This window comes from Aptenodytes forsteri, unplaced genomic scaffold, assembly GCF_000699145.1.
Source record: "Aptenodytes forsteri isolate BGI_AS27 unplaced genomic scaffold, ASM69914v1 Scaffold8, whole genome shotgun sequence".
NCBI lineage: Eukaryota > Metazoa > Chordata > Aves > Sphenisciformes > Spheniscidae > Aptenodytes > Aptenodytes forsteri.
Window position 1 is genome coordinate 508108 of NW_008796218.1, and position 14822 is coordinate 522929.

Genomic DNA, 14822 nt, shown 5'->3' on the forward strand with positions numbered 1-14822 from the left:
CCTGTTTTTTTTTTCCTCTTTTGTTTACTTGCTGCCTTTGATTCATGATTCTTCAGTCCCTTTTCTGCACTGAAGCTGAATGCTGCCCTGATAGCTGCTGTCTCCCTTGGTTTCCTGCTATTTATTGAGACAGGATTGCTATGTTATTTAATTCCCTTTTGCATCCACTCCCTTCTTCCCCAGATAGTAAGACCCTTTTAAATCTTCCATAAGACACACTGCATATTATCTGTCAGACGCTTAGCTAGTGTAAATTGTCATAGTTCCAGTCTGGTCTTGGGCAGGACGTTGTGCCTCTAGCTGGAGGAGTAGTGAACCTACTGGAGATTCAGAATTTTGCTAGGAATGAAAAAAAAAAAGTGTTTCCTGCAAAACTTGCAGTTCAACTTGCTTGGGGTTCCATGAATTTTGGTTAACTTGTCCCTTGCCTTCCCTCCCCTCTATGCACACAGGGACTGTATTCTTTCTTTCATTACCTGTGCCCTTACTGACTCCTCCAAATACAATAGTGGAAATACCCAAATACTACATGAGAGGTTTTTGTCTTATTACTTGTATCTTGTACAGAAAGGTTCTGTACAAGAGAATTCTCTTCTCTTTAGATTTCCATTCTGGTATCTAGGCTGAATTCAGATATCTCTGTGAAAGGGAACACAAGCTGTTGAGGAAGTGATCACTGAGCTAGTACCACTCTCCAGCTGGACCTGTGACTCCTGCGTCATCTCTTTGTAAACTGAGGAAAGTGGTTCTGGAGTTGTTGTGCAGTGTGTAACAAAGGAAAGTTGTCACGATAGAGATAATATTAGGTTTATGCATGTGTGACTGAGGCAGAATTTGGCCCGTTTCCTGTATTTCAGATGATCTCTTTCCCTTAAGTTGCAGCTTTGCTGGTGGGAGTTTTTCCTTTGCACTGAAAGGAGCTTATTTGATTTCTTATTTGAGTTTTCTGGGTTATACCATTTCTGATTTCCTCATGAAGACTCATGTAAGTTGTAGGCAGACCTCCACCTTCTTGAAGGCATCAGACAGCAAATCCCTCTTCTCCCTCAAGCCTTTGTTTCTTGCCTGGATCTGGCATTCACATCATATGAAAATATTGAAATGCTGATTCTACCGATTGCTTGCAAGTTAATTGAGCTATACAGATAACCAGCCAGTACTCTGCATTCTCTAGATAGAGAGCATTACTGCTCACTTCCAGTTCAGGCAGGCCCTCCTGCTGTCACAGTGTCAGCATCAATCCAACAAGGGACAAAGAGGACAAGGTGAAGGCCAGCAGGGAGACTATTTTGTGGCAGCTACAGCACAGACAGAACACATATATATCCAGAGAAGAGAAAGGATGGGTTATAGGGGTTTAACGGAGCTGCTTCCTTTAAATCATATTCGTGTTGGTGTGCTCACACACAACATAAGCAGTGGTGACTGCACCATGCTGAATTCCACCCTCCTTATATGAGTGAAGAGCTATTTCGTGTGCAGGAGAGCTCACCCACAATTTAGACAGGGGAGCGAAAGGGAATGATGCCAGCATTTAGCCTATTATTGGCAAACTGTCCTCTATGACTTGAGGACAGAGAACCCCCTGTGAAGTTGACACAATGTTCATCTAGTAACAACAAATAGTGTAAGAAAAACTATACTATGTGGGTTTTTGACTTCATCATTGTTCCATATTCTGAAAGTGAGCACAGGGGGTCCTTTATCAGATGCTTTATGCCTGGCTCAGCCATGTGAAAGCTCTGGTGGAAATGAGGAATATCTTTTCACCCACTATAAACCATTGAATGTTGTAATTAACAGCAAGGCAAATTTATTTAGTCCTTTAAATGTTATCTCATCTTCTGCTAGCAGTGGTCATCAATCTGAGAAGTGATTTTGCATATAGCCATTGGCATTGACAAACAAGTTAATGTTGAACAGCAAGGGTATGTCATAGGAGCTGCCAATATCCAAATGACGTAACAGCTGCTGTATCAACCCTACCTGTGCGCACTAGAATACTGCTGCCAACTCTTAGTATTTCACAACAGAAGAAAATAATTTGGCTCCTAATAAAGCTGAAATGCAGGTTGGGGTGGAATATTTTATTTTATGTTTCCACCCACTTGAGTAGGGGAATGGGCATTTCTGTTGTCAGAAAGACTAAACTGGTTTCCATGAAGTCTTTCATATATGTTCATAAGATTAAATTTACCTTGTAAAAATTAAAACCTCTACATTTAAAATGCAGCTGTAACCTGAAAACTGCCTATAGAAGTCATACCTTCTAACTTAGCTAATCTATCCCTTGCGTGTATTCAGAGCCAAATCAGTTTTGTGACAAATAAGTTTTACCACTTTATGTGCTGTCATTAAGCCTTATAAAATCAACACAGCTGTAAAAGAACGGGCTGGGTTCTGTTTCTTTTGAGGCAGGATTGAGAGAACTGTTTACTACCATCTAATCTGGAATTTATGTCTATCTCACTGAAGAATAGGTTGTATAATTGACAATGAGGTTCTAATAGGTTCTGCGGAGCCTTTACATTAAAAAAAAATCAAGATAATACACAAACTGGAAAGCCCTCCAGCTTCAACCACAAAGCTGGGAATTAGAAAGCAAGTATCATTGTAGATTAAGCACATTGGATCTGGGGCCATTGATATACACCACACAGAAGCCCACAGTGCCATTTCAGTAGTCCTTGTTCAGAAAAGAGTCTGTCTTTACAAACTTTAATGATTTTAAGTCATTTAAATAGTGAGCTGAGAATTTCTTTGGGTGGTTGACTCAGTAGTAAAGATGGTGTGTAGCCTTTGATAGCTCTCCTTCCCAGCCATCCCCGTTTTTTTGGAGTTAGTAAGTATGTTTTGCCAGGGTGCTGGCTGCTGGCAGAAAGCTCTGAAAAGCCTGCCTTATTCTTGACTTTACCTTCTGAGAAACACCAGGAAGCCTGTAAATTTTCCAGTCTCCACACTGTAGCTCTCTGTGGCTGAATTTTATTTCCAAGTAAGGCAATCTTTGCTTGTTGCTTTCCATTCCTCATGACTCTCGGGAAAGTCTTCAGTTACATCAGTGGCACTTCCATGGAACTGGGTGATGATAAGAGGAGGAAAAGGTTAGTACCTACAGCTAGCGCAGCTCCAGTCAAATCATGCTATTGTGTTAGGCACTGCATGTACATACGTTCCTGCAAAGTCCTAGACCATAACCCTGTGACAGCAGGCTGGCCAGAAGACCTCGTGTTTATTCTTAAACATCCTGTGTTGCTGCTTGCAATTCAAAATCTTGATTCCTGGGATCAGAGTTAAACAAAAAGCTTTATGGATCCTTGCATGTACCAGTGGCTATCACCAAAGTGACTTGATTGAAGCAGAAGCACAGCAAATCCACTTGCCTTTCATATCCTTCCAATGTATCTCACTCAAATCTCTTGCTTCCAGTGGTTAGGACTTGACATAGCTTCCTGCTCAGAGCCATCTGACCTTGTCCCCCATGGCCAGTCATCCTCTGTGCACACAGAGCAATTGCACTGCAGTAAAGGCTTCTCTTCATAGCTCTTTGCAATCACAGTTTGATTCATACAGATGCAAGCCCGTGTCAATAGCATCCCAAGCTACTTGAGAAATTAGGAGACATTTTGTAGTTTAAAACTGATTACATCATATTTGGGTTGCAATTGCAGCATGTAGCTTTGTGAGTGCTAATTCAGAGACTTGTTAGTGTTACTAGCAGCAGCAAATATCTGGATTTGGTGCTCTTGGAAGTGATCCTGATCCATATTGGCATTAATTAGAGTAATCCTACTTCTCACAGAGTAGCTATTTGATGGAAGAGCAGGTTGGTGATTTGCGTTCATAAAGTCATAACTGATGGCAGAAACACTGATGCTGAAACCTGCAGAAAAAAAATGTATGCTGCCCTCCCAGCTGAAAGGCTCTTCTCATCACTGTTACACTGTAAGGTAGTCAGAACAGTATTTTTTTTTATTAGCATTTCTGAAAAATGTGCTGGCGACTGGTCTTTCTGAGCATTGCTGATTCTTCTGTCTAAATTGTGACCCAAATGAGAGATAAAAGGAAGACCCACCTGAAGGATCACATATTCATTCATAATGGGTGGATCACGATAAGTAAGCTAAGTCAGATTTTCTGAAGAGTTCAAGCCAGATTTCACAGTTATCCTTGCCCGTTATACTAGTATCTTCTGCTGTCCAAATGGATGGCTGACTCCCCCCACATTGTAGTCATATCTCTTCGTTCTAGTGTTGTGTTGGGGAGACATTTCTTTTCCAATTCATGACTCATGTTTTTGCACTGTAAAAGAAGGTAGCAACAAAAATGGCAACTTGGCACTGAAGATGAATCCAGATGTATTGAACTATTTGGTACATGTCAGATCCTGTTTTGACAGCTATGGCTTGTACTGTCCAATACAAGATCTTTTCCTCTTTCTCTGTAATAATATCTGATGCAGAAAACAGACATATCTCTCTCTTAATTAAGATCACAGTACTTTATTTATGGCAGTCAGTGCTTCAGGATACTCCATGTGAATATTTGCTTGCTGTACTAAGCTAAATTTGAGATGGCCTCCCCGGAAGATTAAATCATATTTTGAAGGGATTGATTCAGAGGAAATGAGGAGGCAACATTTCACCAGCATACACAGGTTGTTTCTCTCCTTAGGAACAGGTCGGAGAACTTAAAACCCATAAGATCATATTTGAACACCCTTCTGACAGGAAAGGACAAAATCATATTATTAAGTGCCAATACATTTCTGACATTTTTATAGACAAAAAATTGGAATGAAGCAGCAGAAGTCTCTAAGAGAATGGGTAGCAGCCATACTATCATCTGCTGTGGCTTTATGAGTGTAGGTCATCAGCTTCCCCTCTCAGCACACACTTGTGCAGGCAGATCTTTGTAAAAGAACAGGCAGTTACAAAGAATTCTTGGGCTGAGTCCTTCACTAGCCATTTTGCCAGAACAGTGTGATTCCACAACAGAATCTGGCATCTCTTCATCCCACCACTATCCTTGCCTGCTCTTTCAGTGCCACCAGCTGTCCAAACGAATGTATGATTCCCTCCTCTTCGTCATGTCTCCTTTTCTGAATGTTACATGGTGGTGCTGGATTGGCCAGAGCTATTTATCAGTAATGGACACATTTGTTTTCTAATTAATTACTCCTGCCTTAGCTCTGCAGAAAGTAACAGCAAGGAAATATGCCTCATCTATTTGGGTCTTTGCTGCCTGTGTTCACCATCCTCTAACTCATTACCCAAGAGCTACCTGTCCCAGTTACATTCTCTGTGACAGGAGAGGCTGAACTGGATCTCAGCTTCTCTGTGTGTGTATGAGAGAGAGAGAGAAAATGTGCAAGATAGAGGCAGAATGGCCATCTGGATGCATCTGGCTAGTCACAAATATTGGGCCACCCTCCTGCAGAAGAGATGGGATGTTTTAGGGGAGTAAAAGCAAGGATGGGTTATAGAGCATTTAAATGTCAGGTTGGTTGTTCAGATCTGCCCAGGTGTGTAGCAATTGAAAGTTCCCATCTTCCACTGGTAGCATGGACACCTGTGCTAACTGTGTGATAATCTGAGTAGTTCCTACCAGCAGTCTGTTTCTGCAAGCACTGTTTTCAGCTGGCATTTTTACTGGCAGAGTCTAAGGACTCTGGAAAATAAGCTCTGTTCTTACCTTTGGAAGTCACCTTTCCCAGTTGCAGTTCAGGTGTCCCGCTAAGAAACTGAAGTTGTTCTGTGGACTGTCTGTCTCCATTTTCTAGTCCTAAACTGAAATGAAATCAAAACAACTGTCCCATTAGGTAACTAACTGAGGAAAAAAATAAATGGGAAAACTTGTTCTGGTCAATCTGTTGTGACAATTTATAAATCCAGTAAAATCCACATCCATGTCTCCTTGAAATGCTTTCCTGACATCTTATATTTTTAGACAAGTACCAGTCTTGGGATTTCTGTGGTTTCTTCAGCTCATTTCAAGTGGCCTAGAAGGGGTTCATAGACTAGGAGGAAGTTCTGTGTGATGGCCTCCAGCAAGACATTGCAATGGCCTTTCTGTCACTCTTCTCCAATCTAGAGGGAAGCCTCATACATCCAACCATTAAATGAGTAAAAAATTCTTTCTGTAGCCTTCTTCAGTAGTCGGTGAGCTCGTTGAGGCATCTCTGATTTGTATTTGTACAATGCCTGGGCTAGGGGCTCTTTAGTCTGGAGGAAGACCCCTACATGATATTACAACTAAACAAAGAGGAATAGGCCACTTTTATCCTTCTGTCATCGCTTTCACTGCATATACTCTTGGGGTGGGTTCTGTATTTTAAGTCTTCTGTTTTTGAAAGCAGAAGGGACTCTGCCAACAAAAACCAAGCAAACAGGCAAAAAGTGCCTACTCTTAACAAAGAGGGCTAGAACTCTGTCAAAGTAGCAAAATGGGTTTGAAGGGGAATGGATTGTCACCCATCAAGAGAGTTTTTCAATGCTTTATGTGAAAGGAGTTGGATTTTTGTTACATGATTCATTGAAACCACAGCTGCTGTCAAAATACAGAGCGAGCTAGGGATGAAAAAGACAAGGGGTTAAAGAGAGGAATGAGGATAGGAAGAAAACCTCAGTAGCAGAGGCAGACAGAAGACAATCAGAAAGGATGTGAAAGCAACAAGGGAAGGAATATGGAAAGTCAGGCTGACAAAGGGTGTCTCTGTTTCCAGTGGAGTCCTATATTTTCCCATTCACTTTCTCCCAAAGCCTAAGCTAAAAATGCAGAAACACAAAATTTCTCAGGCTATACAGAAAGGAAAGGCAGAGGATAATCCCAGAGATGGCATATTTGTTTTGTGCAACTTTGTGTTCAGCACCACAAGGATTACTGCATTAAAATACATAGACTTGAGAGAGATGGCTTTACAGGAGAAGGAAGTGCCTCAGCGTTTGCTTCCATTAAGTCAGTGGGAATGTTGCTCTTTGCTTCAATGAAACCAGGACTGAGTCCTTATCTGACTGTCTTAAAATGTTACAAAACAGCAGGCTCTAATCAGTGATGGAAGCCTTCAGGCTTGTCCTGAAGCTGCTTGTTCACCACCTCCTGTTGTTTTCCACGGAGGACTCTGAGGGTCTTTGCAAGGTCAGGGCAGAGTTTTTGCAAGGTCAGAGCAGGGTCTTTGCAAGGTGCATCCTTTCCTGGTGTCACTTCTGGTGCCTGGAGTGAATTGCCTCATTTTCTCTTTCCTCTCTTACCTGGGTGCTCCACTTCCACTTTGCTTCTCAAACCTGTGACACCACTGGGACTAGGTCAATGTCAGACAGACTTCCTAAGAACAGCAGATGAAATACTGAGGACTGTGAGGGTTGATACAAGCCACCTGCCCAGCCTCCTTTTACATTTTTATGTCTGTCTCCAGCCCTGTTTCTTCCTTTTAGTGCCTGTTGTATTCAAATGCATTCACAGTTTTGACTTTCGTGATATTTGGCTGTGACGGTGCTGCACACAGGTGCCACAAACCAGTGCCTTCTCCATAAATATATTTCTCTAGCATCCTTTCAATGCATGACCCTTTCATAAGCTTCAGTGCTTGTTTTCAAACCCATTCTCCTTCCCCATCTTGCAGCATACAGCTCCTTGGTCTAACTCAAAAATGCACATATCCATCTCCTCCTAATAGATGTAAACCTAATGCTCTGAACCTCCCCTCCTGCCTCTGATCCTTCTCACGGTTTCTCACCCTTGCTACCCTTCATGCCTTCTTTGCTCTGTGTTGATGAACATTTGCTCTCAAGGGGAAAGAAGACCTTAGTTACAGATGCATGAAACACCAGGGAGGTTTTGAAGAATCACTGAGCCAAACCTTCATCCCTGTCCAGAGGAAATGGGATGTCATCTCACTTTCTGAAATAAGAGAGGCAGCCTTTTCGAGGCCCCCAGATGGACTTACAGGTGTAAGAGCCTATCACACATTTTGCACTGAATGCTAGGAGTGGAATATTGCTGAAAAAGCTATTCTAATCCATCATCACCTGCATTTTCAAGTCTTGTTTTACTGGATGTATAAGCCCAAAGGGAACTGAGAACTAAGAGGAGTAACACCACGCACCATTTTCATGCTTCCAGCATAGCTGATCCATGTTTACATATCTCTAGAAAAAAATGTGAGGACTCTTTGTCTATCCAAAGACCAATATCTAGACCAGCCCAAGAGTGGGCTAACAAGCTGTCATGTAGACAACATCAATGCAGTGATTGTCTGTATTGCTTGGTGTAGGATCAGTTCTTTCTTGACTGCAGGATAGGAGAGCATTATTACCTAATATTTACTTACAAGTCCAGATACTACAAAAGGCAAAGGAAGAAAAGGGTTAGTGAAATGGCCTGTTTTATTTTTCAGTAGCTCTCTTTAAATATCCCTAAGGATTTCTTACCTCCCATTGAAATTTTACCTGAAAATGCTGATTGTAAGGAATCCAGTAGGGATACAGGCAAAGAAAAGCAGACTGTTAAATACTTTGGCTGCAATAAATGTCCAGGCACTTGAAAGCCAGTAGGGCATGGGGAGGAGAAAGGGTGAATGAAACAGGGGCTGCATATTTTAATAGGATGATTAAAAATCCTGTATCAGGACTCAGCAAATACAAGAGAGAAAAATATAATTTTAAAAATGTTTTATTGCTCCATTCTTGCAAGTTGTACTTTTGTGTACTGTTCCTGTCTACGTGAAAACAAAAAACTTTCCCGATTCCTGCAGAGCCCTGCTTACTCTGCTCTCTTCTTTCCCTCTAAGCTTGTTGAATAAACTGCTCAGCTGAATAACTAGAGATATTCCCCTCCCCTTTTCTCCCAGCCTAGCAGTCTTTCCCTCTCCAGCATTTTTTTCAGTGCTCTTTTTCATTCTCTCTGCTGACTCCATTTGCTTATGAAGATGAGGGGTCCAAAGCCACATAAGAACCAGATCTGCCCACATTCCTGCATTCAAGGCTGAGTGTTTGCTTTCTTTCTTTCCTTCTTTTCATTGAAAAAGAGGATGCACCTAGAAGAAGTAGAAATGAGTCTGAGCAGATAGAAATTAGTCTGAGCAGAGCATGCGCCCACAAACCTAAAATAGTTTTAGGGAGGCTTAGGGAAATCTCTGAAATAGAAGTCATAGATGTGGAACAGATATCCCCTTTCCAAAGCATTTGCATGCATGTGGAAGGAAGCAGGTGGAGCTCACGGAGGACTGACCCCGAAACAACTGAGAGTTTGATAGCTCTTCTCTTCCTAGACAGAAATTAAGATACATGCTTTGCCTGGCTGTTTGTTTGGGCCCATCTCTAAGGCTTCAGTCAGTTAGGTGAATGATGCCCTTCCAGAAACTAACAGCCATTTGCTTGTGGCATTGGTGTAACTGAATGCACAGACAGAACCAGGGCCAGCAGTAAGGTAACCACAAAGCAGCAAGCAGAGGAAGACAAAAAATGAATAAGATTGGTAAGACTGAGATCCTTCACTGTATATGCCAGCCATTTGATTTTTCTCAATGCCTGTTAACATGCAGAGGAAAGCAGCAACTATCTGGTTAGCACAGGGCAGGAAAAAGAGAGTAACACATTCAGTTTTGCAGGGCACAGATGCTATGTATTTCCTCTTTCCTTGTATAAGAGCAGTTGATGTCTGTCTAGCATTTTCCATTAGAGAATAAGAAAGCACTCAACAAGCTCTTCAGACAAGTTACCATGCACAGAAAGTACTTGCCTGCTGTAGTAACTGGTTTGCTTATGTTTTTAATGAAAGTGAGGGGAAATATAATATTACCAAGCCACCAGTGTCCACCAGCTGTGGATAAATGGCAATCTCTGCTATGAAGAAACCCCTTTGCTCCCGACTGAATGTTCCCATCTCGGGGACGAAAGGTTCCACTCTTCACAGCATACCACAGCATTGGAAGGCAGATACAAGGAGCCCATTTCCTTCTGGGAGCTGGAGAATGAAATTACTTAGGTGGGATATAAATGATTTTAATTTGTTAGAACAATGGAGCCAACAGTGCCAATATTGAGAAAAGCATCATGGGGTTTTAATGATCACGAACAGGCGTCACCTCCATGGTGTATGTTAGATAAAAAATTCCTTCAATATCTATGTTCAGAGAATTTAGTGTGACGCCTCCTATGTCTGATCAGGATCAATCCCCAAATCCAAGAAAATTAAAAGGGACTAGAAATGTCCCCAAAAGGCTGCCTTTCCAATAGTAGTTGGTCCCCTTCCCTCAGTAGCACCCCAGAACCTTTGCTCAGGTATGGCCTTCCACACATCCTCTGACACAGGACTAGATTTAACAGCATACAACCCTGCTGCCTGGAGGTCCAAATGGCATGAAAGATTGTATTCATGTGCACAGTGCCCAACCCATGTTAATACTGTGACCTGCTCTAGTGGCTGGCTTAACAAGATACCTGTTCTACTAGCACGCAACCCTACACCCTTCTCCAGCTCCTAACTCCACTGGAGCGAATGTCAGTGTCATGGAGGCTGTACTGTAGAGAGAACTTAAATTCAGGACAATGAGGAAGTAGTTCTTGACCCTGATAGGTCCCAGAAATAGTTAGATGCATAACAGCCTGCTTCCACAATGCATTCAGCATCTTCATTTCCAGGTACCTGTTGTAAGAAGGATCTGAAGGTGCTTCGAAGCTTGCAAGTACAAGCCACAAACCACATATGCAGATGGCAATACTTATGTCAACTGTAGCTCATTTTTCAAATGCTGTTTCCCTTGGAGCACTTGGGTGCTTCAGGCTTAGTGGCTGAAAGGTGAGCGAGGAGATACTCAGAAAGAAGTAAAATGCAAGCAAAGAAGGCCTAATGCCTGGTATAGCCAGAGAGCTTAGCAAGGCTGCAAAACAAAGGATCAGTTGGTGACCGCATACAAATACCCCGTGTTTGTAACAGCAGCAGTAAGATGGGATTTGCTTGTATACAGCATTACATTCACTGACGTTTCAGTGCAGAGTGGCCAAATGACTCCAAGTAATAGACTGAACTATTTCAGCCACATGGTACTGTGTCCTCCCGCTAGGTGAGACAGCAATGCTCCCCCACTCAGGAGAAAACTAGGACCTTCCCCCTAGGTGCTTTATGCTCCCAGCCTCTTTATTTCTGTAGGCGTCCCATCCTAAGCACTCTTCCTCTTCCTGCTCATTGTCTTCATCCCCCACACACCCCCACGCACGTGGCTCTGGATCTCCTCATCATGTTCTTCTCGTTAAAAACCCCATTGTTCATTTGTTTGTTTGTTCTCTCTCTCTCTCCTCTTTTTCTCTCTCTTTCCCTCTCGTTTTTTTTTTTCTTTCTTTCTTTCTTTCTTTTTTTGTCTCCTCTGTTTTGTGTACCCAGGCAGCCCATTGAGTAACTTCGTGTTTGCGTCGTCGTGTTGTTGGGTCTCTCCTCTTTTTCTCTCTCTTTCCCTCTCGTTTTTTTTTTTCTTTCTTTCTTTTTGTCTCCTCTGTTTTGTGTACCCAGGCAGCCCATTGAGTAACTTCTTTGACGTAATTAAACAACTTTTTTCAGACGAGAAGAACGGGCAGGTGAGCCATCCCCCCGGCACGCCAACCAAGCATAGCGCAAACAGCAAGCGGAGCGATTCCGGTTCTAATGACTATGGGTCTAGAGGAGACAATAAGTACCCTGCTGGCAAAGTCTCCTCTGTTTTGTGTACCCAGGCAGCCCATTGAGTAACTTCTTTGACGTAATTAAACAACTTTTTTCAGACGAGAAGAACGGGCAGGTGAGCCATCCCCCCGGCACGCCAACCAAGCATAGCGCAAACAGCAAGCGGAGCGATTCCGGTTCTAATGACTATGGGTCTAGAGGAGACAATAAGTACCCTGCTGGCAAAGACAAGGCAAAGATGGTCTCATCAGTCGGCCTACAAGACCAACCTTAAATAAACACATAAAAAATTAAATAACTTAGAAAAAACAAAAACAAAAAAGCAAGAAAGAATGAAAGAATATTCCTTAGCAAGCTAGCCTCTAAACTAGAAGGATGTATATACCTTGCCACAACAGTACAAAACTGTCTATAGACAAATTTTGTATGAATGAATGACTGTATATATATACATATATATATTTATATATGATATATAATATATATCTCAGAAACAAACACAAAAACAAACGAATGAAAAGAAAAGAAAGAAAAGAAAAGGTAGCACAGATGACAAACCCAGTTCACCAGATCTTGGGTTGTGGTTTTTTTGATTGTTTTTTTTCCCTCCCCTTTTTTTGAATGTTTTGCTTTTTTTCTCCTTCCTGATTTTTTGGGGTTTTTTTTATTATTACTATTTTTTGTTTTCTTTTGTTTTGTTTCTTGTTCTGTTCATGCTCTCTCTGTGTTTCTGACGACACCACTTGTTTCCGCTCTGCTACCAGGAATTATCCCGAAAAGTTAACATGTCAGCCACGGCTTCACCTTCTGTGCTCTGCGGACACTTGTTGACGGAAGGCAACCGATGTAGACTGTCCAAGGACCAGTCCTGTTTGAGGTTCCCAGCCTCCCCTCTCCCTTCAGGAAGTGGGTTTATCCCCCACTTCTCCCCAAACACCTCCCCAGTGCACGCCTTTTTTCCCCCCCCTCTCTTTTTCTTTTTTGGTGCTCCACAAGAGAGATCTGCTCAGTTATGGGATTGCAGAGTCTGGGCTGAAAGGAAGTTGCAAATTGTTGGCGTGAAACTTTTACCCTTGGCAACTTCTGTCCATGCAGGTGAACTCAGCCCGGAGGGGGAGGGTGTGGGGAAGGAGATGGGTCTAGTGGGAGTGCAGTGTTTCATGAATCCAGAGCGCGTTCTCATCAGAAACCAGCCAGGAGCAAGTCAAAACTAAGTGTTGAACCAAGACAATATTGGGGAGCTTCACCATGGGATTTTCTTAACCTTCTTTTTCTCCCCACCACCTTTTCCTTTTCTTTTGCCCCCTTTTTTATATATACATGTATATATGTGTGTATATTTTTATATAAATATACATACATACATACATATATATACAAAATAATTGGTTTTTTTATACTGTATCATTTTGCTTTTTGACCTGCTGGAAGGGGAAAGGAGTAAACTTAGGAGGGAGAGGGGGTTCAATGAATAAACACATACAAACAAAACATTAAAACTTAGGGAAAAGGCAACTTCTGGTAGCAAAGAAGAGGGACAAGACTCTGCCAAGGACTGTCTCTCCCGCCACCAGGCACAGTTGCCGCTGCTGCTACTGCTGCTCCTCCTTCGACACCTTCCTCCCCACCTGTCAACTCCCTGCCACTGTGCCACCGCACTGGGACCTTCTTCGACCAGCTGGATCCTCCACCACACCCTGCATTTAGAGGCAATTGTTGTGTTGCTAGTGCTGCATTGATATCAGTATTATTATTTCTTTAAGTTACCAGTTTCATTTATTGGCTTGGGTGATTTTTTTCTTAAAAAAAAAAAAAAAGAAAAGAAAAAAAAGAAGATGAAGAGGAGGAAGAAAAGAGACTTACCTTGGGTTTTATTTCCTGTGTGTGTGTGTGTGCAAATCACTGGCACTTAGTTCATCAGAGCAAGACAAGGTGGAGTCAGGGCAATGGGAGACTTAATCACAAAGCTACTGTAAACTTTAAAAATTACTGCAAGATATTTTTATAAAGTTTTTGTTTTGTTTTGTTTTTGAAGGGGAGGAGGGTGGGATTGGGTGGATGGGGACCTTTTTTTTTTGTGTTTCAGTTATTATGTCTTGTTTATTTATATATACATATATATATATTTAAAAAAATAAGCTGTTAGATATATCTTCTGTTTAATAACTGTGTAGAGGCAACATTATTTCTTATTTATTTTCGGGAGGAGGGGGAAAAAAGACACAGAAACCCCATAAGTGTTCATCTTGTGACTTTGAGAAAGAAGAATCACCGCCTTTTTTCCTCCTCCTCAAGAGTTATGTGACCAAGTGTAACTTATTCTGGCCCAAGCTCAAAGGTTAAACAAACAAAAAAACCGTGATTTTACGCGTGGAAGACAAAACACAGTGAGAAGTACTTCTTGACTGAGATTTTAAGAATGTAGGCTTAGCATTAGTGTTCAGCTCTTTTATGACCTTCAATTGCTGCTCGTTGGGTTCCTATGGGTGTATGTTGTATCGCAAGATTATTTTTTTTTTAATGATAATGTTGGATGAGTTCTTTTTTGTTGTTGTTGTCGTTGTTCGTTTTTTTAACCATTTTTCCCCCTCTTGGACCAGTTTTACTTGTACATAGGTTTGAAGATTAAAAAGAATTTTTAAAGACACAACTGGGGCAAAGACCTTTGACTTTGGCCCCGTTTCCCCATTCCCCCAAATGGGAGGGATTTATTTTAATTTTTTGTTTTATTTATTTATTTATTTTCCCTATTCTTAAACTTTTCTCTCTCGTATTGCTGTGTGCATGTCAGACACCAGGGGGTGATGGCTGGGGGGGGGGGGGGGCGAGGGGGGGGGAGAGGGGGGCAGTTTTAATTTCATGACATTGCTGTAAATTAGTCTCTTTTGCTTTCGTTGTCTTTCCTGCCTCCGCCCTCTCTCTACTTCTCCTCTGAGTTCCCCTCCCATCACCCCCGTCCTTCTTTTCCCTCTTTTCTCTTCCCTTGTGTATAGATTTTGATGCTTCTGTTACATTGTACCTCTACAAAAGGCTGGGATTTCAATACAAAATAATAATAATAATTTAAAAATACCTATATCAGCAAAACCCATGTGGTACAAGCAGGAAGGGGATTACTTACACAAGATATAAGAATAAATGAAAGCAATACCTCTTGTTATCCTTCCTAT

At 41.8% G+C, this 14822-nt stretch overlaps 1 protein-coding gene across 1 annotated transcript in view; it reads left to right on the top strand.

The window, feature by feature from the left end:
- Positions 1-12236, top strand: part of BRSK2 (BR serine/threonine kinase 2) — a 331200-nt gene extending 318964 nt beyond the window's left edge. Inside the window, exon 19 of the mRNA XM_009288666.2 lies at positions 11751-12236. Within this exon, the coding sequence (XP_009286941.1) occupies positions 11751-11926 (176 nt within the window). The 3' untranslated portion in view covers positions 11927-12236. The remainder of the gene's footprint in view (positions 1-11750) is intronic.
- The last annotated feature ends 2586 nt before the right edge of the window (positions 12237-14822 follow it).